Source organism: Thunnus albacares, chromosome 5 (assembly GCF_914725855.1).
Source record: "Thunnus albacares chromosome 5, fThuAlb1.1, whole genome shotgun sequence".
Lineage (NCBI taxonomy): Eukaryota > Metazoa > Chordata > Actinopteri > Scombriformes > Scombridae > Thunnus > Thunnus albacares.
This window is the reverse complement of record NC_058110.1, coordinates 32,384,125-32,411,221: the sequence shown is the minus strand read 5'-3', so window position 1 is coordinate 32,411,221 and position 27,097 is coordinate 32,384,125. Positions and strand designations below refer to the sequence as shown.

At 38.0% G+C, this 27,097-nt stretch overlaps 2 protein-coding genes across 4 annotated transcripts in view; one reads left to right on the top strand and one right to left on the bottom strand.

Annotated features, from left to right (window-relative positions):
* Positions 1-11,324, bottom strand: part of dnmt3bb.1 (DNA (cytosine-5-)-methyltransferase 3 beta, duplicate b.1) — a 53,124-nt gene extending 41,800 nt beyond the window's left edge. Inside the window, exons 1-2 of one of the 3 annotated variants that reach the window (XM_044351780.1) lie at positions 11,073-11,324; positions 150-258 (exon numbers count right to left, since the gene is read on the bottom strand). In XM_044351780.1, the coding sequence (XP_044207715.1) occupies positions 150-258; positions 11,073-11,080 (117 nt within the window). In that variant the 5' untranslated portion in view covers positions 11,081-11,324. Of the gene's footprint in view, positions 1-149; positions 259-10,911; positions 11,008-11,072 lie in introns of those variants that run through there. The other 2 variants (XM_044351781.1, XM_044351782.1) reach the window with 2 other exon arrangements.
* Positions 11,325-12,835: 1,511 nt separating this feature from the next.
* Positions 12,836-26,555, top strand: commd7 (COMM domain containing 7). Its single transcript, XM_044352767.1, has 9 exons — positions 12,836-13,018; positions 15,212-15,265; positions 15,516-15,618; positions 18,084-18,140; positions 18,318-18,355; positions 18,693-18,783; positions 22,083-22,132; positions 22,277-22,325; positions 26,005-26,555. Exons 1-9 carry the CDS (start codon positions 12,938-12,940, stop codon positions 26,079-26,081), a joined length of 600 nt encoding a protein of 199 aa, XP_044208702.1. The 5' UTR covers positions 12,836-12,937; the 3' UTR covers positions 26,082-26,555.
* The last annotated feature ends 542 nt before the right edge of the window (positions 26,556-27,097 follow it).

The window sequence follows — 27,097 nt, the reverse complement described above, 5'->3', positions numbered from 1 at the left end:
GTTAATGAGAGGGTTGTGGTTTTTGTTAATTATTTGGCTTTAACTATCTTATTTACATTTGCACAAAAGGAAAGGGTACACCGTGGCCCCTCCTGGTTGATGTGAAACCTGCGTGTGTGTGTGTGTGTGTGTGTGTGTGTGTGACTCACAGTGGCCGTCATGTTGTTGCTCTCCTCCATGATAGCAGCAGAATATTTGTTGGAAGGCATCACTGTCACAGTCGACTGGTCCGATAGTTGTCCTGACTCCTTTTCGAACCTGGACGAGACCAAAAAAACAAAAAACAAAACAGGAAACAATCAGATTGTTGCGCCTTTAAAAACTGAACCAGTCAACACAATCAGTATCACTGCAACCTCTTCAGTGTTTCTCAGCTGCTTTTTTCAATAGTTGCCTGTTCAACTTCTGTATTTGTGGTCAAAATTGGAGAAGCGTCCTCACAAGAGCAAACGGTTCCTTAACAGGCAGAAAAAAACAAGACGAAATCTTTGCATTTTAACCCTTTGAAGAGACGCGATGAGCAATTTATTGCTAACGCCCACCGCTATTAGAGAGTACAGTAGGAGGTATATAAGTAGAGTAGGAGTAGGAGCTCTCTGTGCATCCTCTAGCGATACGCAGCTAAAATCAGGTACTTCTCGGGTCAGAGATAGCGAATTCAAGAAGTGAAAGACCGGAGCACACTGACCAACGTTTTCACACGACTGAGTCATTATCAGAGCAAAGAGTGGTAGACATTCATTCAATACAAAATATGAGCGATGACATTAGACATCATACTCATATGAGACTACTGAATCATGTTTCTGCTTGTATGAAAATGACGTGGTGATACCTGGACTTGTGGGACATCACGTAATCCAGCAGCAGAGCGGGAAGCTACAAAACAAACCGATCGATGTTTGACGATTCTGCAAACTTTATGTTCGATGACGGTTTTTTTTTCATGTTCAAAATTCTTTTTCTTTCAATAATATTTGCACATGTCAACTACAGTACAGTTAATATTATGTTAAAGATTAATTGTGACAGGATGCGCACACAGGTTCTTTGTATAAAATTTGAACACTGCAGATGCATTCAACATGATGCAAGTCTGGTTTTGGATATAAATCAACAGGTCATAATTTCTAGGAATACAAAGAACAAAGAGAACACAGATGTAATTGAAACTAACATTTACAAAAGCCTTAACAGAAGCTTTCTAAAACACGTAGTTATTAAAGTATTACAGTGAATTACAATAAGAGTGAAACTCACAGACTGTACGTTTGAACTCACTTCAAACTGTTTTTGTATCCAAAATGATATTTCACTTTGTTTTTGACTCACAACGATCCAAAGTTGGCTTTTAACTCTTTGAAATGTGTGTAAAATATCACAACTTCCCCCATAACATTTTGTTCTTTTCTTCAAATGAAAAGATGACAAAAGATCAACTTTAACAGATACTAAAATTCAACAAACTACTAATCAAACTAACCTTTGTCTGACCTTTTTTTTCCCCCCCCGACTCTCAGCTGATGGAAATAAACATAATTTTTCCTTGTGAATGCTGGATGGAATCAGAGATGAGAGAGGAGAGAAAAAAAAAAACAGAAAGAAATAAAGAAGTAGTGGAGTAAAGCTGCAGGAGGGAAAAGACAGAGAAAGGAGGAAGACTTGAGAGGCGCAACACTGACGTCTCCAGTTCTACAAGAGTGGGAAGGAGCAGATCTGACATGCCCATACAAACCTCAGGTAAACAGATACACAGGCCTGTCAGGGTGTGTGTGTGTGTGTGTGTGTGTGTGTGTGTGTGTGTGTGTGTGTGTGTGTGTGTGTGTGTGTTTAAGACCACGAGTGCGTAGGAGTGAGCAATATAAGTGTATGCGTTTGTACATGCACTATGGACGCGGTACGCCTGCATTCTTTTGCATCCTGTGACTGTACATCCTTGTGCCTCTAAGAATGCATGTTGTGTGTGTGTGTGTGTGTGTGTGTGTGTGTGTGTGTGTGTAGGGATACAGTATATGTACAGTGCGTTTGCATGTTTAGGTTTATATTTCAAGGAAATGACGGGTCAATAGCTTTGTCAAACAAGCCTGTGCAGAGAGACCTGCAGACCTCAGGTGGCCCACCGTCAGTTTTAGTTTAAGTCACATTAATCTAGTCTAATAACTCTGAGAAATACAGTTATTAAAAAGCACAAAGGAGATAAAGACTGTACATGTGCAGAGTAATATGTTTTAAATAGAAAAACAACTGTACACTACTGTAATAAATAACAGTGTCATTGAGGTCTTGATTCAGTTCTGCGGTCGACTCAGTGGTGTTGTATATATTGTAGATATTCCTAAAGTGGACGTATTCTGCACATTTCCAGCTCTATATTTATATTCTGGGGTTCTACTGGAATATCTTTGCTTAATTTACTGCTTATTGATCTTTACACAGCCCCTCAGTTCAGCCTCTGTCTGAAACAGGCCGTTTTAGCTCCTGTCTCTTTAAGGCCCCGCCTCCCGATCAGCCCACTCTGCTCTGATTGGTCAGGCTTCAGGAAGCTTCCTCCTGCTCCGGAAGCTATGTAAGCAAATTATAGTAGCAGGGTTTCACTTCTTTTTCTCCTTCTTTACTCAAAATGACAACTTCTCAGTTACATCCGTACATGTTCAAACAGAAATCTGATCAGAAATATATACGAGTGGACAAGAGGCCGTTTGTGAGCGTGTGCAAACAATCTGATGTCATCATGAGGAGGAAGTAGAGGTAACTTTGTGAACAGAGCCTTCAGTGCAAGTTGAAGCCCTGGCTTTTGACTTTCAGGGACATCGACATCCAAAATTATAAACAGTATATAAATGACAGAAAATCCCAAAAAGCGCGACATGTCCCCTTTAATACTTCTGCTCCTCCATGTTAATCAAAAGGAGAAACTCTTTCAGTATAATACAGTTCAACACAACTGCACCACAAACTAAAGCCGTGTGTTTTCACACATGTTGACACAAAGCAGTAGGTGGTCTCTGTCCTCGTAGCTCGTAGTTTACGTTCTCTGCTCTGATTGGCCGGTTGTTTTCTGACGCAGACGCCGAACTAACAAACCAATAACGACGACGGTTTATCTGCATGCTTCATTCTTCATTTTAAAGTCACGTTGTAGAAAACTCTGTGCTTCCAATTTCAATGTAAATACGTTAACATGCAAACATTTGCTAATTAGGACTCAACACAAAGTACAGCTGCGGGTGACGGGAACGTCATTAGCTTTTGCAGTATTGGTTTTGCATAACAGTGCACATGTGTTTCCATTTTTCTGGTCAGCGTGTGTAACACAAACTTATTTCCCTCCGCATTACACAATTTAATCTCCGTCTCCACATGAAGGCTCTAAATGATGCTTGATTACCTGCTAAAAAAACCAGAGTAGATAAACTCACCAGATACAGAATCTATCAGTTTTGGCGTCGTTCTTCCCCCTTTAAAAGCTTGATCAAACTCTCTCTCAGAGTGATAAATGAGAGAAAACTTCCAATGTTTTCATAAGGTGACGTGAGATCAGGTCCTTTTCTAACTAATTGAATAGTTTGTTTCTTTTGGGGGGATTTTTCTTTTAACATTTCATCAGAGTTTAGAAGACAGCTGAAGATAACCAGAACGCTGAGGTCATAAATGTGTATGAAGTACGTACAGTTAATAAATGTACGTTTATACCATTAGCGTGTGTGTGTACGCACATTAGCAGGCATGTAAGCTTTCATCACACGTGGACCCTACACAAAAGACCCACATAAATGAGGCCACCAGGTGCATCCTGCACACAGAGGACACACACACACACACACACACACACACACACACACACACACACACACACACACACACACACACACACACACACACACACACACACACACACAGACATGTTTCCATTACTTACCTAACCACAGTCGCTACGTGCCAGACTCCAACTCTTACCAATCTATCAAATAAAACATTATAATGTACCGTAATTGGTTATCAGGCTTTCCAAATTAACAGTCTTTTAAGTCGATTGTGGTATTATTATGCGCAAACACTCGCACGCACACTTAAGTATACACACATACACACACACACACTCATACATATGCCAAAACACACACACACACCCTCGTGACATTATTTTATTAATTTTATGTGATTGATTGATTCGTGTTTCTTCTTTTATGTTTGTTTTTTTTATCCAACGGTTGGCTTGTTTGCTTATTTTTTTATGGATTACACGACTTTTGTATTCGATTATTCAATGTGTATCGAGGTGAGATTCTTTTTATAAACCTCGAGGGGTTTTTCTAAATCCCACCTTCACAATTTGCTTCTTCTTCTGTGCGAATAAATAAATAAATAAACAGATACACCAACGCCTGTTTTAACCTGATTCCTGACAAAGAGCTCTGTCCTTTACTGACTTATCTTTGTTCATGTTCATATTTTTTTTTTTTTTACCAAAAAGCATGTCGTTCCTCTCAGGCTGCAGGTAATATTTTCCATTAAAAGTAAAAACCTAGATGAACATATCAACATTTTTCTAAACTTCTCTCTTCTCTTCTCAGGATTTTGGCGACTAAAAAGTTCAGTTTAGACAGATTTATGTGAGTAAAATCAACCTGAAACTGTAAAAATGAGGAGGAGGAAGACAAATAACTCACTTGACATACAAATGGGACGTGAATATTGTATTAAAATTAAACTCTGACCTTCAACTTAATCTTAAATCTGTTGGTTTCATGTTTTTTTGTAACTTGTTTTGTGTCTCCAACAGAAAAAAAGGAAGGGGAGTCCCCCCGTAATGTGACTGTGTAAATAGATTTATGTCCTTACGACCTGAGTAACACTTTGTTGTTGTCAGTGAGTCAAAGCGTGCAGAGATTGGTGACCTTTTACTAACATAAACCGTCTCTGACAACAATACATATCAATCAGCGAGGGGCTGTCCCTTCTCCAGGCCCGCTGCTGCGTGATGAAGTTCATCATTCAAACAGGATGTTGATGCCACCTCCTACTCTCCGTGCCTTTGACCTTTCACCTACAGACCAAAGAGGAACCTGCTAACTGTTTACTTTTGCTAAAAGCTTTGCATTCAGGCCTGGGTTCGTTTCTCTGGGTGTAATTAAGCATCCGATCGGGCTCGTCAGTGGCTGAACGGGTCTTACTGTATGAGGTCATGTGATTATACTAACGACCTATCGGCTGAGCATTTAGACAAACCAAAAAATTAAAGAGTATCTACGCATTTACTTACATTAAATCTTGTTAAGTCATTTCAGGGCCTCACGCCAGGTACAAAAGTGAACAATTAATGATTTAACCAACCAACAGCGTCAGAAATATCTGTTTAAATCGACTTTTAATATCAATTCAAACCTGCAATAACTGATTTTTGGGCCTCTCGGGGGCAGCTGAAACAAGCTCAACACCGACACATCATCACCTGTTAAGTTGAACATGTTAGCAAACAGTTGCTTATTCCCACATGCAGCAGTTACGGAGCAACATTATCGTTTCATTATCATTTGGAGTCGTGTTTCTGTCTATCTGGTGAATGTAAGTCCGATATTCACCCTCTTTTAGCTGTTTTTACTCTCTACCAACTCCTGAGGGAAATATCTGGCTCTGTAGCTGCTAAATGCTCCGCTATGTTCACCAGCTCGTCTACAGCTAACTGTTCGCCGTGTCGTGCTGAGCAGGTAGTGTAAATATCAATTACTGCAAAAAGAGAAAACACAAGAGAAGAATTTGTGTCTTTTGTGACTGGTACCGGACACTGTAAAACACACAGTCAGCAGCTGAAACCAGTGATGCTACCCACAAACCCCTCTGCTCTCTGCATCTTTGCACTGAGATGTTTCTAACTGTATCTTTGCAGAAACATGTTTCAGCTTTTTAGAAACAGAAAGCGGGGTGGGGGGTGGAGGGGGGGGGGGCAACGAGGATGAATTAAAAGAACCCGAGGAAGGATGGAGGGCAGAGAGTGAGGGGCCCAGGAAAAGGGAACACGGAGGACGAGGGGGGGGCTCCACATCAAAGTTGTGTCTGGTGGCGAGAGATTAGGGACCGCATTGCAAGAGGGGATTGTTCACTCCCTAAAGGCCTGTGTGTGTGTGTATATGTGTGTGTGTATGTGTGTGTGTATATGTGTGTGTATATGTGTGTGTGTGTGTGTGTGTATTAAGGGGGGTCAGCTCCTCAGGGTCTCTCGCTGGGGGCTGCATTCCTTGTCTGTCATGTACTTTATGGCCCCTTCCAGCTCAGATCGGGCCCTACAGTTTATACATTGTGATGTTGTACAGACTGAACTGTGAAGGTTACGTACAGTTTATCATCCGCTCAGCGGCCTGCGCCAAGAACAGCCAGTAAATCACTTTTTTAATTAAAAAAAACACCAAAACTACAAATAAAACTACATCAGACAGAATACCAGCTATTAATTAATACTACTAGAAGCCTGATCTTTGTTTAAACGAACAGATCTGACTCTTCCGCTGCACTACAGATGAAGAACTATATTAAATCAGTATTATAATATATTGTAAATCAGGAACTTTAACTATTTTATTATGTTCATGTCAAAAGATGATGATGTCTTGAGCTTTAAAGCTTCATTTGTTTGACAGTTTTGCAGCTAAACTACACGATCATGTGACACATACGGAGAGAATAATTAAGAAATAATGTAATTTATACTAGAAAGATGAGAGAGAACATTTTGACATGATACCAAGTTATCAGTCGATTAATCAAATCAACAGAAAATTAATTGTCATCTATTTCAATAACCTGTTAATCATTTTTAAGCAACATGCTAAACTTTTCTGCTTCCAGCTTTGAATATTTTCTGGTGTCTTTAGTCTTGTGTGACAGTAAAGTGAATAAATGTGGGTTTGTGGGTTGTTGGTCGTGACAAAATAAGACAATTTTGGTTGCATCTTGGATTTTCGGACACCGTGACTAATATTTTTCAACATTTTCTGACATTTTGAAGGCAAAACAACTAGAAATTAAATACTGTATTGTATTCTCTCACCAAAATAACAATGCCAGACATCAGATATTTGTTTAAATGAACAGATCTGACTCTTACAGTGAACTACAAAAAAATGCAAATCAGAATCAACAGAACTATGCAGACGATACTGAAGCACTGAGACTCATTTCACCCCTAGGAAGCTCACGCCCAAAGTTTCAAACGTCAGAAAGTGCTTCGTTAGTTTTTAAAGTTTCGTCTTTCTGCAAAAACAAAATCGCCTGAAACATTCTTACTCTGAGCAACAGCTGCAATTCAAACCGTCAATGTCGAGGCGTCATTTCTACCGATGCTCGTCAATAAATCCAAACAGTCTTACAGGTGCGAGATGTGTGCCAGTCGTGTGGCCAGTCGAGGCCATGTTGAGAGAGAAAATCTCTTGGCAGCTCAGGTGGTTCCAGATGACTCGGATGAATATGACAAACATAAATCTCCTCTAAAAAGCTCTCTTGAAAGCAACTTGGCTTCCAACAGTATTTGGACAATGTGTATTTACAGGATTTAAGTTTAAAATATGTCCACAGCCTCTGGGCAAAACCTTTTACAATTAAATTGATACATTTTGTTCTTTTTTTTTTCTGACTGATTTCCTTCATTCTGCTCCAAACATCAGTTCTGCTGGTATTTTTTGCACCACCCAACTAAGTCAATAAATTCAGAATTTGGGACATTAGTCACATCTTAATCTTTATTCATGCTAAATAAATGATGACATACAGTAGGGTGGAGGCTTATGTATTCCAGATGAGAGGACCTGTCACAGATCCAATGCAACTCTTTAAGATGTAACACGCACCAGGTTTGGACACACAAATTCCACATTTCCACATAGTGTGACGTGTTAATCATGCAGCTCGTTGTCCTGCGGGTTCGCTTCATGATAAAAACAACTAAAACATAACTGTTCTGGGACCGAGCCAAGGACTCCTTTTTTGCTGTTATTATAACATAAATAAATCTATGACAGATTGTTATTACAGATGTTGGCATGGTGTTTTTATGTGAATGAAAAATGTTTTGAGGTAACTGCAACATTTTCATGAATAAAAACCTTTTTTGTCTCTGGATCAGATGTTAAAATGTTTCTTATGAAAACATTTTAATACAAATGATACGCAGAATTTAGAAGTTTAATCTGTTTGAGCCGTCTGTGCAAAACTCACTGCAGCATTCATAACGTTGCACAGATCAGACATGTGTCAACTCATGAATTTTGCAGTTTTTGATTCTATTTTATTTTGTCTATAATTTGGCTTTATTTTAATTGTATTGGTTTATTTCTTACCTCATTTTATTTTTGTGATTTATGCTACTACTACTAGCTATTTCCCTTTGAGATCATTAAAGTATTTGCAGATGAAGAAAGTATTTATAAAAGGTATTCTTTGCATCTGTCTATCTACACATACAACATGCTTTATGGGACAAAAACAGAGTTGCTGAACTTCCATCTGCATTGGTACCAGTTCAAGTTTTGCACGATGGGACGAGGAGGAGGAGGAGGAGGAGGAGGAGGAGGTTTGATCCCCTGAGTGACTCTTAGCCGGCGCTTTCTGCAAAAAAGGACTGTTGGCAAACGTAGCTGGCACTTGATCAGTAACTGTCATCATCTTATTTAAAAAAAAACAACTCGAGTGTGACTCATTTATTTCAATAATATCCTGACACTATCAGGATGTGACAGATTTGATCCCTGCAGGATTATTCTGAACAAACAGCTAAGTTAACATTACGGAGTCAAAAAAAGTGAGTGACGCATGTTCTTTCGTAATGCGCTATGTGCAGATATTCCATTTCAAAAGGAACCACAATGTTAACCAGATATTGTATTTCCTTTATCATGTTCATCTGAACTGATGACATGTCTCTAAGCACGGCAGGTACCTCCCATACAAATCAAAGCAAGTGTCATCTCTTAGAAGTGAGTCAATCTGCTTTATTCTGTAAAAGATTAGAGATAAAATGATTAACTGCTTAGTTGATCTGCAGAAAGATAATCAGCAACTAGTCATTTATTTAGGCTCCAGGTTTTTTTTTTTTAAAAAAAGTCTATATTTGCTGCTATTATCTGTTTTATTTCATTGTAAACTGAATATATTTAAGTTTTGGACAGTTTTTTGTTTTTTAAAGGGTTAAAACCTCCATCTGAGGTCACATGACCTGTTAGCAATGATGTTTTTTTAAGTATAAGCATTCACTGATTGGTTTTCACCAAATTTCCTCTGAAATTACATCAATTTTTGCCATAAAAATGCAATAAAGTTAGAATAAAAAGATGTTTAACTATGCAGACGACACTGAGGCACTGAGACTCATTTCACTCCTATGAAGCTCACTGTGTCAGAGGATGAAAAAAGTCTATATTTGCTGCTATTCTCTGTTTTATTTCATTGTAAACTGAATATATTTCAGTTTTGGACAGTTTGAAGACCTGATTTTGGATGGTAGGAAGTGAATCCTTCACTCAACTGAAAAAATAACAGACAATGAGTTGCAGCTCTAGTCCAGATAGCACTTCTTTCTAGAATATTCCAATGTAAAACAGATTTTTTTAAAAAAGAGGAAGAAGAAGAGGAAGAAGCCTTAAAGCCTCCATCTGAGGTCACATGACCTGTTAGGAATGTTTTTGAAGTATAAACATTCACTTATTGGTTTTCACCAAAGTTCCACTGATATTACATCAATTTTTGCCATAAAAATGCAATAAAGTTACAATAAAAAGATGTTAAACACACCTGCAAGTCCGAACTATATGTTCAAGTTGTTTTTTCTAACGAGTGTCAGCTGCACAAATGTATCGCTGTCATTTTGAAACATACTTGTAAATACACTCCTAGGGTATCATGTTAAGTTGTTGAAGTGTTTCTGGCTCGTGACGAGGTCTATCTGCCCCTGCTGGCGGGTAAAACCACTCAAGCACCTGAGCTGCATGAACATTAACTCCTCCCCTGTCTGCACGCCGTCTCTCTGGGGTCCAACATGAATGAGAAGACTTTTTTTATACTGCGAGTATATCTGTTCCTAACTGTCTGACAACCCGTCTTCTACAGCTCAACTAATAAATCACCAAATGACCCGAAAGCAATAATCCTAAAAGGAAGTTCAGCCGGTAAAACCACCGTGTTCAAACACCTGGGCGCGTTCAAAACCAGGAAACCGACAAAAAGTACAGAAATGTCTAGCAAACCCCCCCCCCCCCCCCCCCCCCACCCACCCACACACACAGAACACATGCAAGTCATGCAAACCAGTTTACCCAACAGAAACACCGCAGACACTTTATAAAATCACTGTTAATTCACTTTCTAGCACCACAAACACTATTTAAAGTCGTGAAAACAGCGCTGTAAGAACATTTAAGATGATAAAAGGTGCGATTACGCACGATGACCAACTCTGAACTCGCATTGGAGCACCTTGGAGAAGTTTTAGTCCTTGCAGAAATACTAATTACCTGCTAAGAGGAGATACAAGTACTATAAACTAAAGAAAATGACAGTTAAGTTGTAAAAAGTATATAGTGTTGTTGAAATACTACACGCGATAAGTGGAAAAGTTAGTCACGATTCTGCGCCACAGACGCGTTAAATTCATCCACGATTTGGCGTTTATAAGAATATTATAGTATCATTTTAAGACATTCAATCATTTAAAGCGACTAAAATCCGTCAAACACACTTTAAACATTTATATGACAAGTGTGGTGAAGATGAGGATTAATGCTGCCTCATCACCGGGTTCAACAACATCTGTATGCAGCTCGGTTTACCGTGCACATGGGCAGAAAGACAACCGACTTGCAAATCTTCACAAGTGCACGATGAAATAAAAGGTAAAAAAAATAATAATAATAACACAAAACATACCACAAACAAAGAGTCCAGCTCAGCAAACTACGTCCAAAACTCTTATCAAGTGTGATAAAATAAACTTGCGCAAAGAGACTTAATTGTGAACTCGGTTAGTGAACGTGTGCAATAAATCCTGCACACAACCGCCCTCCCCGGAGAAAAAAAAAAAAACTTACATAACCATCCGCGCTTCTTGCACTCCTCCACGACAGGAATAAAAAAAGAATGATGGATAGAAGAGGTGTTGTTTTCTGTGGAAGTCAGATTAAAATATATGCGTAAAAGAAAAAGAAAAAAAAAGTGAGCCTTGAGTCTGCGGCACAAAGCCAGTCAGGAGTCAGTCTGGAACTCAAGCAGGAGTTGTTCAGTCTGTGGACTCATGAAGCATGCTGCTGCAGATCTCTCTCTCTCTCTCTCTCTCTCTCTCTCTCTCTCTCTCTCTCTCTCTCTTCGTGTGTGTGTGTGTGTGTGTGTGTGTGTGTGTGTGTGTGTCCCGCTTGTACACTGAATGAACTTCACGGTGGGTCGGACCATGAATATCTGAGCCGAGCTGCTTGCATGTCGAGATGAGAGCAGATTGGTCGCTCAGGGCGATCGAGGCTTTCCCAGGTGTGAATGTCAACTCCCATTTTCTGTCACCTGAGGTTAAAAACGTAAAATAAAGAACAGAAACTCTTTTTTTTTTTTTTTTGCCCACCTCACCCCACCAACACTCATCTCTCTCTCTCTCACTCTCTCTCTCTCTCTCTCTCTCTCTCTCTCAGTCTCAGTCAACCTCTCTTCACCATATTTCGGTGGAGAAACAGAAAGGAAGATTTTCCCCTTTATTCTCCCCCACAGTCAGACTACTGAACAGAAACTACAGCAGTTTGTCTGATTATCCATGCTTCTCTTTTTATAACTTCTTCTAATGAGGACAAAAACAGTGTTGGACTGTAACTACAATGTTGAGGTACTTTATTCTTGCACTCCACTACATTTCAGAGGGAAATGTTCTACTTTCTACTCCACTACATTTATTTGACAGCTTTAGCTACTTTTCAGATGAAGATTTCACATAAAATCACAATCAGTGTCATTTGAATCACCAAGTATGTTTACACATACAAGGAGTTTGACTCTGGTTTAGTGGCTCTCCATGTATTTACACAGAATAGCAACACTGCAGTCTTCAGGAATATACTGCACTGATACAAATAGTGCAAAGAGTGCACGGAGCATTTGGAGAAAGACTTTGGTTCAACTAATGCATATCCTTACACTGATAGTTTTAATTGATATTTTGCCATCTAAACCACATTTTTAGGATGAAATAACCTCTACCTTAAATGGCAGTTGTGTCTTAAAACAACAGTGTCCATATGAACAGTGAAAGAGGGTTCTTTCCTCACTGTAATCATTGGATTTGTGGCTGAATATCTGACACATTTACAGTCTTTTTAGCATCAAATTCCCTCCTTGTGTTTCCTCGGACAGTGTTTCCCTGTTGAGCTGCGGTGGAAGTATAGTAACAAAAAGAGGGACTTTGACACACTCTCTTCGGACCCACGACTGTTTGCTACAACCAAATATTTGTAATGGTGTCCCCGAAGTGACGTAATCTTACTTTACATCTTGCACATTACTCCATTTAATGGTGACTTGTATGCTTTTGTTTAGGTTCTGACTCTTCCCCTCAGTTTTTAAACTATTTTGTTATTATTGTTTTACTTATTTATTCTATTTTATTGTAAGTTTGTATGTTGTTCAGGGGGCAGGTGGGGGGTGTTCCTGTTGAGGTTTGTTGTTCTAATGGTCAGTATGAACAAGAGGAATAATTACAGCAATACAAATATGCTTCAATGTTCATTTGGGCTCCTGAATGTTGTTTTAAGACGCTTGAAAAGTTGTGAATCTGTCCTTTAATTTCTTTCAAATTCCGTTTAGCTGAGGCTGCCACTTCTACGCATGCGCACTGAAGAACCCGGAACTGGACTCCACAACAGCAGCGGAGCAGCTCCGACGGTTTTCTTCAGGGAAACTTTGGTGATTAAAAAAAAAGATGCAGCTTCACTTCACTAAAGATGTTTTACCGGACTCTGTCAGCACCGACTTTCAGAATCTGAACAAATTCAACGAGCAGGTAAATTCAGCAGGTTTAACCGGGAAACTGGATTTATAATCCAGAGAGAGGGACACAGTTAGCGGCTGTAACTGTGAGCTCAGCTGGTTTCTGAGGGTTAAATCTAACTCACAGAGCAAATATCTGTTTATCTGTCAGTCTGTGAGGCTTCATATTTCAGCAAAAATGATGCGTGAGGCATTTTTCAGAGCTGTCAGTGAACACAACTCGGCAGCTCGTGTGAATCATGTGACAGCAGGAGGCCTCATTAACTTTAGATTATAAAAAATAATGTTCAGCAGCGGTGGAGGAAGTATTCAGATTATTTACTTATATAAAAGTACCAATACAGCAATGTAAAATACTCTATTACAAGTAAAAGTCCTGCATGAAAAATCCCACTTAAGTAAAAGTACATGAGTATTATGAGCTTGATGTAGTTAAAGTATTGCAGTAAAAGTACATAAGTATTATGAGCTTGATGTAGTTAAAGTATTGCAGTAAAAGTACATAAGTATTATGAGCTTGATGTAGTTAAAGTATTGCAGTAAAAGTAGTGGTTTGGTCCCTCTGACTGATATATTATTATATATGACATCATTAGATTATTAATAGTGAAGCATCAGTGTTAGAGCAGTATGTTACTGTTGTAGCTGCTGGAGGTGGAGCTAGTTTACACTACTTTATATACAGTTAGCTAGTTTAGTCCAGTGGTTCCCAACCTAGGGGTCAGGGCCCCTCCAAAGGGTCAGCAGATAAATCTGAGGGGTCGTGAGATGATTAATGGGAGAGGAAAGAAGAAAAAACAAAGTTCTGATACACAAATCTGTTTTCAGTTTTTGGACTTTTTCTCTAATCTTTGATTTTTGCTTTTATTTATTGAAATGAAAGCATGTGAGAAGTTTAGAGGGAAAAATCACTATTTGGTGGAGCTGTTAACAACTCATAGACATGTGAAATGTGACCCCGACTACACACTGCTTTTTGTAAGACGTCAAAAGACAAAAAGGTTGGAAACCACTGGTTTCATCTTAAACAATGTGTTGTATTTTAAAAGCTTGTTATATTATCCATTGTGTCAAATCTTCATCTGAAAAGTAACTAAAGATGTCAAATAAATGTAGAGGAGTAGAAAGTACAATATTTCCCTCTGAAATGTAGTGGAGTAGAAAGTATAAAGTAGCATCACATGGAAATACTCAAGAGAAGTACAAGTACCTCAAAATTATACTTAAGTACAGTACTTTAGTAAATGTACTTGGTTACTTTCCACCACTGCAGTTCATATTGTTAATGGTACTGTAACTGTACAGCTACTGTTATACAAAGGGTGGGTTTGCAGTTTTTCAAGTCTGTCTTAAAACAACAATCAGGAGCCCAAATGAACATTAAACATGTTTTTCTTGCTTTAATCATTCCTCCTGTTCATACTGACCATTAGAAGATCCCTTCATAATGACCTTACAATGGAAATGATGGAGGACAAAATCCACAGTCCTCCTTCTGTGCAAAAAAGTTTATATGAAGCTTCAGCGTCCAAATGAGTCAAATCAAGTAGATATCTTTCAACGTTACAGTCTTTTTAGTGCCAAAGTCCCTCTTTTTGTTACTATACTTCCACCTGCAGGAAACACAAAGAGGGAATCTGATGCTAAAAAGACTGTAAATGTGTCAGATATCCACTTGATATGACTAACTCAGACTGCTGAAGCCTCATATAAGCTTCACAGAGACTTTTAAATGACTGTGTGGACACACTGTGGATTTTATCCTCCATCACTTCCATTGAAAACACATTTGAAGGATCTTTTAATATCCAGTATGAACAGGAGGAATGATTACAGCGAGGAAAACCTCTTTCACTGTTCATATGAACAACCGACTATAACTGTGAACCTGTCTTTAAATGCCTCTCAATGGTTTTCTGCATCACTGTAATGTTTTGGAATGAGTTTGCGGTTTCTATTAAATATTGATTTTTACAAATTAGTCATACAGGCTCATAGTAAGTTAATTTGTTTAAAGACAACCACACAGTGAAGGCATGTTGTTAAAACACAGAATATTCCTCTAATAAAACACCGTACGGGACAAAGACTCCAAATAAAACTCTACATTTATTTGATATGAAATAATGATCAAAGCTCAAAACAGCTGAACATTTTTACAGACATGAAGCAGGATTTTAAACCTTTTTTTCTCCCTTTTTTACAGCAATTTCTTCGTCTGATTGAAATTCTGTTCCAGTTCCTGCTGGAGCCTAAAGAGGTTAGCGCACACACACACACACACACACACACACACACACACACACACACACACACACACACACACACACAATTTTGATGTTAATGGGACTTTGGACTCAGTGATTAGCCTTGATAACTGAACCGAGGTAAAATATTGCCTGTTCTATTGTATGCATGTGCAAATGAATGCATATCGTTTTTGTGTGTGTGTGTGTGTGTGTGTGTGTGTGTGTGTGTGTGTGTGTGTGTGTGTGTGTGTGTGTGTGTAGACGGAGAGGTTCATGCAGCAGCTCAATGAGTTTGCAGGGGAAAATGGAATGAGTGCCGGTCCTCTGAGGAACCTGATGAAGAGCGTCCTCCTGGTGCCGCAGGGTGGGAGACACACACACACACACACACACACACACACACATCCATCTATTCAACAGTTAACTCTTTGCAACTAACGCAAACATAATAAATCCAGTTGTTCCCAGGTGGTAGATTCAGATAATGTTCTGGGAATTTTTGTTGGAAATATCCCCTCAGTCACGGATATCCTTCATTATCCAGAATAAATATTAAAGGATCATTCTGCTGATTTTTCTATATTTTTCTTATCGTCAACAAATCTCATGTTTTGAATCCAAACCAACAAGGAACTAATCTACTAACAAGTATTGTGTGTGTGTGTATCCAAAACCTGATATATCTTGCTCCAAAAAACTATTAAAAACACATCAATGAGCCGCTCCGCAGCACTGGGTGCGTAGCTTGTTAAAAAACGGTTCCAAAGAATATAAATAGCGATAAGATAATAACCCGCCACTTCACAGAGCTCCACTATCTTGTTGTGCTACATTACAAAACCAGTTCACTTTGGTTTTGAAGTTCTTTGAAAAATTTATAATGTACAAAGTCAAGAGGTTGTGATATGTCGGCTCCAAACATGAGATTTGTTCACAATAAGAGAAATATATAAAATCGCCTGAACTAACCTGCACCTCTTCTATTCAGAACTGTAGGTAGAGAGATACACATTGAAGAGTTTGTAGTGTATAGATGCAGATTTCCGCTGCTTTCCTCAAACACATAATTCATAAAGGAACACACGTCAACATTTTTGGGGAAATGTGTTTCTTGACAAGAGTTGAGAAGAGAAGATTGATGAGTGGTAATCGTTTGGATTCTTTCACTTGTTTTTAAAGCACTTTGTGGTCTTTTGACTTGTTCCAAAGTGCAGGATGAAAACTTCTGGTGAGGCAGCTTTTTAGTTTCTATTCTCTGAGCCTTTAGCCTTTATCTTAGCTGTTGATTAGAATGTTGAATGTCCATTATTTATTTTATTTAATCATTTCTTTTACTGTATTCATGTTTTATTGTCTCCTATCTATTCTATTTGTCATCGCCTTTTATACGTTTTATCTAGTTCTTATTTGTTTTCATTATTTTAAATCACTTTATTTGGTTTTTATTACAATTTCATCTTTTTTTATTCTCTCGTGTGCATTAATCTCAAATTATTTTACCATTTGTTCTGTCTTATTATCGGCTTGTCAGTCATCTGAAAAGCGCTTTGAATCGTACTAACCTGCTCAAAAGGTGCTTTACACATGAGGTTTGATTGATTGTTTGAATATGAAGCTGCAGCTAGTTAGCTTAGCTTAGCATAATGACTGAAAGCAGGAGGAAGAGCTAACCTGGCTTCATCCAAATCTAACTAAATCCACCTTGCAGCACCTTTAAAGCTCACTTATGAGCACATTGTATCTCACTTTGTTTTAGCTAAGTGTTAAATCGTTTTTACACTTGGCTTTTTGTGCAGATAAAACATGTTAATAAGGTGCTGACAGGCTAGCTGTTTCCCCCTGCTTCCAGTCTTTATGCTAAGTTAAGCTAATCCACTGCGGTCTGTAGCTTCATATTTAGCATCCAAATTTGAAAGTGGCATTGACCTTCTCATCTAACTCTCATCAAGAAAGTGAATAAACATAAACACGTCTGTTTTCCTGCTTCTGTATGAAGCTGCAGCTAGTTAGCTTAGCTTAGCATAACAACTGAAAGCAGGGGGAAGAGCTAACCTGGCTTCATCCAAATCTAGCTAAATCCACCTGGCAGCACTTTTAAAGCTCACTTATGAGCACATTGTATCTCACTTATTTCAAATGTACAAATGTGTGTTTGTATGGACAAATAAAAAGTTGCGTTTTTTAAGGGGTTAGCTAAGTGTGAAATCGTTTTTACACTTGGGTTTTTGAACAGATAAAACATGTTAATAAGGTGCTGACAGGCCAGTTGTTAAACTGCAGACAGAGCCAGGCTAGCTGTTTCCCCCTGCTTCCAGTCTTTATGCTAAGCTAAGCTAATCCACTGCGGTCTGTAGCTTCATATTTAGCGTCCAGACTTGAAAGTGGCATCAACCTTCTCATCCAACTCTCATCAAGAAAGTGAATAAACGTAAACACGTCTGTTTTCCTGCTTCTGTTGGTGTAGAAATTAAACAATTATCTCATTATGAGACAGTTGAATATTGAACAAACGCAGACTAGAAGCTCTAGAAAACTCGTTCTTTGACTCTGAGGGAGAAACACCAACGTCTGATGATGTTTACCGCTGCTGTTTTAGATTATTGGAACATTTTCTGCCATCAAACTTCAGTGTAGCTGGTTGAAACCCTGAAATAATATAATCTTAAACTGGTCAGTTATCTGTAAAATCGTTTAATGGTGGGAACCTGTTATCCATTACCTTTCTCTTATTAAGACATGTGGTCTAGTTTTGAATTTTCCCACGACTCTCAACCTCACTCTCATGAAAGTTTCCGTCCAGTGACACTGATCCTCCCGTTTCCTCCTCAGGAGCCCTGAAGAAAAATCTGACAGCCGAGCAGATCAAAGAGGACCTGGAGACATTAGGTACACGTCCCGAACCTTAATCACCGAGTCAATCATTAACAAGCTGTATGTTAAAACAGGGGTTAAGTATAGCTGCAGGATACTGTTCTCTTATGACACCCTGTCATGTTGAAAAGTCTTAAAGTGGCATTTTTACGCATTATACATTAAACTGAACCTGTTTTATTGATTCTGCAGGACTAAACGAGGACAAGTCGGCTCACTTTTCACAGCAGGTAAAGCTCCTTAAAGTTGAGATTGACGTTTACAAAGTTGATGATACTTGTTCAGCAACATTTGAAGGAAACAAAAAGGATGTCGAGATGCATTTCTACAGTTATTAACATTCATAAATTTGTCCCCAATGGACAAGATCAACATTCCAGTAGACAGATAATCCATTTTTGGGAAAGAAGAATTTACATTGTGTTAAAACAGATGATCCAGTACGTAAATGGGTCATAATAACATGAATTTAAAGCTGCTTTCTGACCTTTTTAAAACAAAATGTTATCACACAGCCAATCATTTATCGAGCACAGGAATCGTTGTGACATTATGTGTGTTTTGCAGTGGGGGGAGCACTACGCGGTGCTGTCCAGACTCGCTGTCAGACAGACTCTGATGGTCAACCAGCTGGTCGACATGGAGTGGAAGTTTGGAGGTAAGACGAACCAAAACGGCAAAACTAGTTCAGAGTACGATGTGGTAGCGTTATGCAGTCCGCTGGACGGATTCACAATCTTCAAAACTGTGTTTTAAAAAAAAGAAAACCACATCACATTTAGCTTTTCATGAAATTATAAGTTAACTGTAAGTCCAGTCGTGACAAGTGTTGGTGTATTTTACATGAAAATCCTCCCTAATGTAGCTTAAATAAGAAAACAGCTTGTGAACATTGTTTGTAGGACTTCATGTAAAGATGCTCAGCTTCACTTTTCTCTCAAATGTACATATTCATGACCACAGTGTCTGTAGTCTAACAGAGTCATTAGCATCACTGATGACCTCTACTGCTTTGCTTGGGCCTCAGTCTCATTTAAACAGCTCAGATGTGCACAGCTGATGGGTCTCTATCAGGCTTTCTTTGTTTATTCACACAGACTAATGACTCCTAAAGACTTGTAGGTAATAGAAATGCTAATACGCTAGGCAGGACAATCATTAGCATCACCGTAAGCTATTGTTGAGCAGATCTTCACTTTTAAAACACACTGTGCTTCGATTTATGAGAGGAGTGCCTCTGTGTGCTGCACTCTGCTGCGTTTTAACTGACTGTGATGTTTATTGACATGCAAACAAACAGACTCTGCATGTTGCCCGTCACTCAGCTGTACATCCACACTAGTCTGAGAGCCGATATGGCTTCTATATGCTACAGAGGTTTTATTCATTAATCTAAATGTTTATAAAGTGCCTAAAAGTGTTCAGATCTCTCACACTTTGCAGTGACAAAATACAAACTGTCTCAGAGACTGATGTTTTTGGGGTGAAGGTTGTTGCACGCAGAAGATATTTAAAGCCAAAACATTTCTGAGAAACAGGGATTCAGATGTGATGGTCAGTCATGATTTTGCACTCAACTGGAACATTTTGAGCTCAAAGAAAACATATCACAGCATTTTGAATGTTAACTCCCAGCATGAGGCATGTGAGTCTGCAGACAGAAGTTTTTAATTTACACACATAAAAAAACCCACAAATAACGGGCATTAGTCAGTCTGTTTTATTCAGAAGGATCGTCTCATTAATCTGAATGTTTAAAGTGCCTAAAAGTGTTCAGATCTTGCACACTTTGCAGTGGCCTCTCTGCTGCGGCTGGATGATAGTGACAAAATAATAATAAAATAAAGTCTCAAAATTTATGTTTTCAGGGTGACATTTCTGAGAGACAATCATTAGTAATGCAGATGCTTTATTTCACTCAACTGGAACATTTTTAGTTCAAAGAAAATACATCACAGCAAACTATACTGTAACTATACTACAGTTATCTATGCTGCAACCTCTAAAAGAATCCAATTTAAAAATACTTTTTTCATTCCTCAAAGGGAAATTTGAGGGATGTGAGTTTGCAAACAGAGGTACGCATACAGTAGACAAATGATTTACACACATAGAAACAATCTAAAACACAAATATGTGATTTATGGCAGCGGTCAGTCTGTACAAACACCGCAAAGGCTCATAATGTCAAAAAGTGCATTTATCAGTCTGTACATGTGGTAAATTGATAATTTCTTGAACTTCACCTGTTCACAACTCTTCTGGAATAAACTTCCTGTATTGTTTTACATATAGGTGATCTAAAACACATTCCTGAGAGCTTAAAGTCGTCACGGAGGACGCGTGTCGGTTGTTTATCGTCTTTTATGCTTTTTTGTTCAGTACTAAGCTGTACCAGGAATATTTTGTCAGCAGTTTTAGAGCTGAGGTTAACAACACCGTAGAGTCATAGAACATATTCCCGAAACAAAATCACAGACAATTTATAGTCCTTTTTCACAAAAGCTGTGCGAAATACAGGTAAAATGGCTCAGACAAACAAGAAAATAATGAAACTGATAACAGAAAGTGATTATATAGTTGCATTAGTCAATTTGTGGCCATTAGAGGGCAGAAAGAAGCTGACAGACACATCGCACTGACATAGTATCACCTTTTTAATTAACAGTTATGGATAATTTTTTTTAGAAAATAGCTGTAGAGCAACATTATCATTGCATCCAAGTCTTGTTTGTGTCTATTTGTCTGATATTCACGCTGCTCAGGTTTTACTCTCCACCAACTCCTGAGAGAAACATCTGACTCTTTAGCTGCTAAACGCTCCACTATGTTCACCAGCTAGTCTCCAGCTAACTGTGTGTGTTTGCCGTTTGGTGCTGAGCAGTTAGTGTACAGTGGATTTATCAAAGCTTATCATTTATCAATAAGCTGAAAGAGGCTAAAAATATCAGTAGAGTTGAAGAGTTGATCCATTCTTTGTGGGTTTGTCACTATGAGCGGCTCCTTTCACATCATACAGAGGCATTTGAGTTAATGTTGATATTTACATTTTGATTAAAGCAGCTTTAAGAGGTCATTTAGCTGCTATAATCAGTGTTTTGTATGAGCTATCAGTGTGTAACATGTTGTGGCTCGTATCAATGAACCTACAGAGAATCATCAGTGACTCTGCAGCTCCTCTCGGCTTTACGGAGCTTTATAGGGAGTTTCTCTAGCTGCTACGTTTTGGTTCACTCTGCTCAGCACTCTCATTGCGTCACTTTGGGCCGCACCAGACATCTGTTTTCAGAGACAAATCTATAAAAAGCCACTGTACACTATCCGACCACATCCTGTCGTCTCACAGTCTATCGTCTTAACTAATCATTCTGTAGCCAAATATTAAATATTAAATATGAGATAACAGCATAAAATAATGAAAATAACACAAATATGTACACCTTACAACTATCAAATAAAGGTAAAACTACTGACAAAATTATATTTTATATTAAAAGATTTTGCTGTTAGACATAGTGACCATTTAAAGCACATCTAATGTATTTAATGTAACATGCGAGAGGCAGATGTTACATCAGCGTTGTGTTCATTAGATGTTTCTGCTGAAAACTGGTGGACAAAAAAATCACAGGTTTAAAAGTCGATGTTAATATGGTTCAATCCAACAAATGATTATTACTTAATGTGCAAAAAGTCGCACCGCATCTTGTAAACTTTATTTGTAGCCCAAGAAAGAAAAAAAAAAAAATCCCAAGTAATTGCAATATTTAATAGTTGGCTTAAACTCGCTTTAAGTGAAGAACAATTAGTAATACCTTTTCTACTTTTTCCTCTAAAACAGTCTTGAATCTTGAACTGTTGAAGCTAAAAAAAACAGTCATCTGTCATTGTTTGTGATTCGTAACGGTGAGTTTTTATGTTGGAAAGTATTTTAATTGTGTTTTCTGACCTTCACAGTGACTGTTGGCACCAGTGAAATTCAGAAAGTGGGCAACATCTTTCTACAGGTATGAAACACTCGACTTACACACACACACACACACACACACACACACACACGCACACGCATGCACGCACGCACACACACACAGAGTTTAACACATCATTATTAAGTTTACAGTTTGTTGAACACAAACTTTGTCCTCTTGCAGTTGAAACTGGTTGTCAGAAAGGGGAATTCCACTGAAAACGTCTACATGGGTGAGTGAGTCTCTGCCGTTACAGACAAAAAAAACAAAACAAAACAACAACACTGATCACATTTCAATTAGATTCACATAACAAAAATTTGTATTTCATAAGAATGTTCAAGCGATGATGTAATTCAGCCCAAACCCCCAGTCTTGGGTTAACTGAAAGCAGCGTGAGTAATGCACTGAATTCTGTTGTTATGTTGCAAGTGAGTTGTTCACTTCTGAGGAGTTATATATCGGGTTCAGGGGGAAGATATCAAACATACCTGAAATTGTTGAAATATTTGAAACCATTTCCAGAATTAAGCAGGTTAGCGGGCTCTGAAATGTAAATATGTGCTGTATTATTATTGGACTCAAACCTTTTCTGCCTCTGTATTGTTTAACTCGAGCAGAAAGATATTTAAAATCAGCAGCAACAGCTTGAATACCAGAAAAATCCAGCGTGACCCACTGGGATGTGAGACCATGATTTACTTTCACATTCTTCTGACAGTCAGTGGGCAGTATGACGTGCCCACACAGTAGATTAAAAAAACAAACCAGAATGGCTGAGAACTTATGAGGAGATCCTAAATGAGACTGAAACTGCACAAATTTCAGATGTAATGTTCATTATCTCAAGAAGGAAACCTCTCCGTTAGCTTAGAGTTTAAGATTAACTGTTTGCATCCAGCAGTCTGGATCAGAGCCCTGGATTTAGATCAAGTAATGGATAGTTTTACAGTAAGGCAGCCAACACTGTTAACTGTGTTTATGGCTGTTTAATGAATAGTGGAAATGTTAAGCAGACTCATCTATGATCGATTAGAGGCGGCAGACTGATGGCTTCGAATTGAAAATGCATCACATTGTCCTGCTTATAGTACTAAAACTGTTTTGTGTCTCTTTTTATGATCCTGTGTGGCTGATAAGTATTAATTAATTGAAACCACTAACATACGACATCTGGCAGATATGTAGTGTCTGTTTTATTTTGAAGGTAAACAGCAGGAAGTTCATACATGCTAACGTTACCTTTTTTTTTTTTTTAAATCCTGTGGTTTCTTGTGTGAGTGAAGCTGCTCGTAGATGGTTTTTTGGGGACACACTTACATCCTGAAAGACCTAACTGTGTAGTTTTGGTTATTATTGCTACTAGCTGCTGTTTCTCTCAGGTACTTTATGTGTCATGTTAGCTAACCAGAGCTAACAGAAGATGAAGTTCAGGATGAGCGCCACATACAACATCTTAAAAGTGATTTTAGAAATTTCAAACCAAGTCACAGTCAAGTTGAAATAGCTGGGAAAAAGTCCAAATATAAAACTGCACAAATTTCAGATGTAATAGTTAGAAAATGTTCATTATCTCAAGAAGGAAACCTCTCCGTTAGCTTAGAGTTTAAAATTAACTGTTAGCATCTAGCAGTCTGGATCAGAGCCCTGGATTTAGATCAAGTAATGGATAGTTTTACAGTAAGGCAGCCAACACTGTTAACTGTGTTTATGGCTGTTTAATGAATAGTGGAAATGTTAAGCAGACTCTTCTATGATCGATTAGAGGCGGCAGACTGATGTCTTCAAATTGAAAATGCATCACATTGTCCTGCTTATAGTACTAAAACTGTTTTGTGTCTCTTTTTATGATCCTGTGTGGCTGATAAGTATTAATTAATTGAAACCATATGATATAAAATGAAATTTTGCACTAACATACGACATCTGGCAGATATCTAGTGTCTGTTTTATTTTGAAGGTAAACAGCAGGAAGTTCATACATGCTTCATACATGTTACCTCTTTTTTTTTTAAATCCTGTGGTTTCTTGTGTGAGTGAAGCTGCTCGTAGATGTTTCTTTGGGGACACACTTACATCCTGAAAGACCTAATTGTGTAGTTTTGGTTATTATTGCTACTAGCTGCTGTTTCTCTCAGGTACTTTATGTGTCATGTTAGCTAACCAGAGCTAACAGAAGATGAAGTTCAGGATGAGCGCCACATACAACATCTTAAAAGTGATTTTAGAAATTTCAAACCAAGTCAAAGCCAAGTTGAAATAGCTGGGAAAAAGTCCAAATATAATAACATTTGTAGCAACGTGCATCCTTGATTGTTTTTTAAACAGGAAACATAAAACCATAGCAGATAAAACCACAATTAAATGCAGGACTAGATGCAACTAGTGTTGAGAAAAAAAAAATATAATATTTACTTCCATTTGGATCAACAGACCCTTGAATGAACTTGCTGGTGATCAGGGTTGTTAGAAACATCTTGTAAACCAAACCAAATATGGTCCTCGATCAGATGGAGGATCTTAAACTGGACGATCCCGTTTCGTCTGGTGTGAGGTTCTTCTGTTTTTGTCTGTTCATCCGTGGTGGCGATCACTGTTCAGGTTAACTACTCACTTCTTCTGTTTATCTGAAACAAAGCTGAAATGTCAAAACTCTTATATATATATATATATATATATATATATATATATATATATAGAGCACAAAATGAACACATGGCACAGTCACCACTCATGCTGATAACACACTCATTTAAACTTATTTAGTTATTATTTAGTTATTTATTTCTTGCCGGCGATCTGTCTGAATCAAACGTTGGTCAAGACAAAACATTACAGGGATCTGACTGTACATAACACAGGAAACCAGATGTTACACGTGTAACGCGACAGGAAAAAGAACCCTGCGAGTGCAGCCTTCCTCGTCCTCCTGTGGATGTTTTGGTGCCACACAGGAACTCTTCATGTACTATAAACTTAAATGTTGTGATAACGCTTTATTTTACAGATCCTTTAGTTTTATTCTTATTTCCTGCAAATTTTCATGGTAATTTTCAGGTATTTTACAGTAAAACTTTAGGACAGTTAGGACAGAAGGTTGTGCAATTTGGTACAAATTATGAGAAGAATTGTGAAAAAGAATTAAGTTGCTTTAGTTGGTAAGTACCCGCTCATTATATTTGGGTTCAGTTGTAGTTGTTTATTTGCAAAAATTATTAATGAATTACACTCTTAACAATTCTTTAACACACAGAAAATACTTTCAGTGTGCAGTTTGTGTGTCAAACTATATGTTTGCATATTGGATTCTTTCTTTATAATGAGTGTATACTACCAAAGTACATAACTCTTTTAAAGAAATGTCTTAAGAATTAACATTTAAAAAATATTGAAAAAAAATCTTATATTTAAGAATCTAATTTATTAGGAAATGTTGCAAATTAACAGCTACATATGAACCCAAAACTAATGAGGGGCACTTACCAACTTAACACTTTTTTTTCTTCTGTTTTTCTTATAATTTGTACCAAATTCTGTAAAATGTTCCAAAGAATCAACATTTAAATACCTGCAAACTACTCTGAAAATTTCCAGGAAATAAGTGAAAGATAAAGGACCCGTAAAACAAAAGCGTTACAGATGTTTTTAAAAGGTCTAGAACTGAACTGAGAGGTCGAAACCTAAAGAAGACGATGAGTTTAATATCAGAATAAACACAAGTTTAGTTCACAGTTAAAACTCTGAGCACACAGGGGATCTACGCCTACGACTGTAGCTTTAAACATTGTTGTTTATACCAAATTGTGAAAGGGAGACGTTTTTTTTATTTATTTTTTTTGCAGTGTAACAGATTATTACTCACTTAATCTGTTTATCTGCCTTTTCCTGTTTTCTTCTCTCGTCTCTTCTAGAGTTGACACTCCCTCAATTTTACAACTTCCTACATGAGATGGAGCGAGCCAAGGCCAGCATGGAGTGTTTCAGCTGAGTGTGAATGTGTGTGTGTGTGTGTGGATCTGTTATAGGCTACTTTTGGGGACAAATTTCAGACTTAAGACCAGTTAACTGAGGACAGCTTGTCCAATTGGGTACAAAAGCCGCGCTGCCCGTAGGGAAAATGCTGATTTTTTTTTTTTTTTTTTTTTTTTTGGTCAGTGGTTATGGTTAGAGTTAGGCTCAGTCTCCAGGAAATGAATGTAAGTCTGTGTAATGTCCCCAAAAGTGACCTTGGACAGTGTGTGTGTATGTGTGGGTGTTCATATCAGGCTGTAGCTGCAGGGCAGTGTATGGTATGTATTACATCATTTTGTATGTGTGTGTGTGTGTGTGTGTGTGTGTGTGTGTGTGTGTGTGTGTGGCATTGAAGGTCTCCCCAATGACTGAAACTAAACACAAAAACAAATTTTTATTATTTACTGCTGGACATTTATACTCAAATCTGCCAATAAACATGAATTTCAAAGAAAACACTCTTGTGTTGTTGTTTTTTCCATTGGGTTTCTTCATCAGTTGTTAAGAGAAGAAGAAGAGTGTTTTGAGAACAGACAAGCGAACATTTCATCATTTCATTCTTTCCTTTTGTCTGTTATGAAGATGATGATCCAAAACAAATACTTTAAAACGAAGCGAGAGTTTAGCCAAACCTCGCCCTAAAACCTTTTAATCACGTCCAGTCCTGTTGTTTGTTGGCATGAAGAATAATGTGATGAACTGATTTCAATTGAAAGATACATACTGTACATTTACACGTTAGCTGATACACAAAGTAGAGCCTGTTGACCTTTTTCACCCGAGAGCAGACATTGCTCTGTTCAAAAAATGTTGATTAGCGGTTATAATAGATAAAAAAAGTAGACAAAATAGAAGCGTTGAAAGCCTTAAATACCACACACTGATGCATATAAACCTCAGGGGGTATCAGCGGCTCGGTGGTACATGCGTGTACTAGCCCTCATCATACCTCACTATATTTATTCTCCTACTGTGTACATTAATTAGCTCAGC

Coding starts and splice junctions, on each gene's coding strand:
- commd7 (XM_044352767.1), top strand. CDS start 12,938: ATGCAGCTTCACTTCACTAAAGATGTTTTACCGGACTCTGTCAGCACC. Junction 18,356..18,692: donor CGGCTCACTTTTCACAGCAG/GTAAAGCTCCTT, acceptor TGTGTTTTGCAG/TGGGGGGAGCACTACGCGGT. Junction 22,133..22,276: donor TGGGCAACATCTTTCTACAG/GTATGAAACACT, acceptor GTCCTCTTGCAG/TTGAAACTGGTTGTCAGAAA.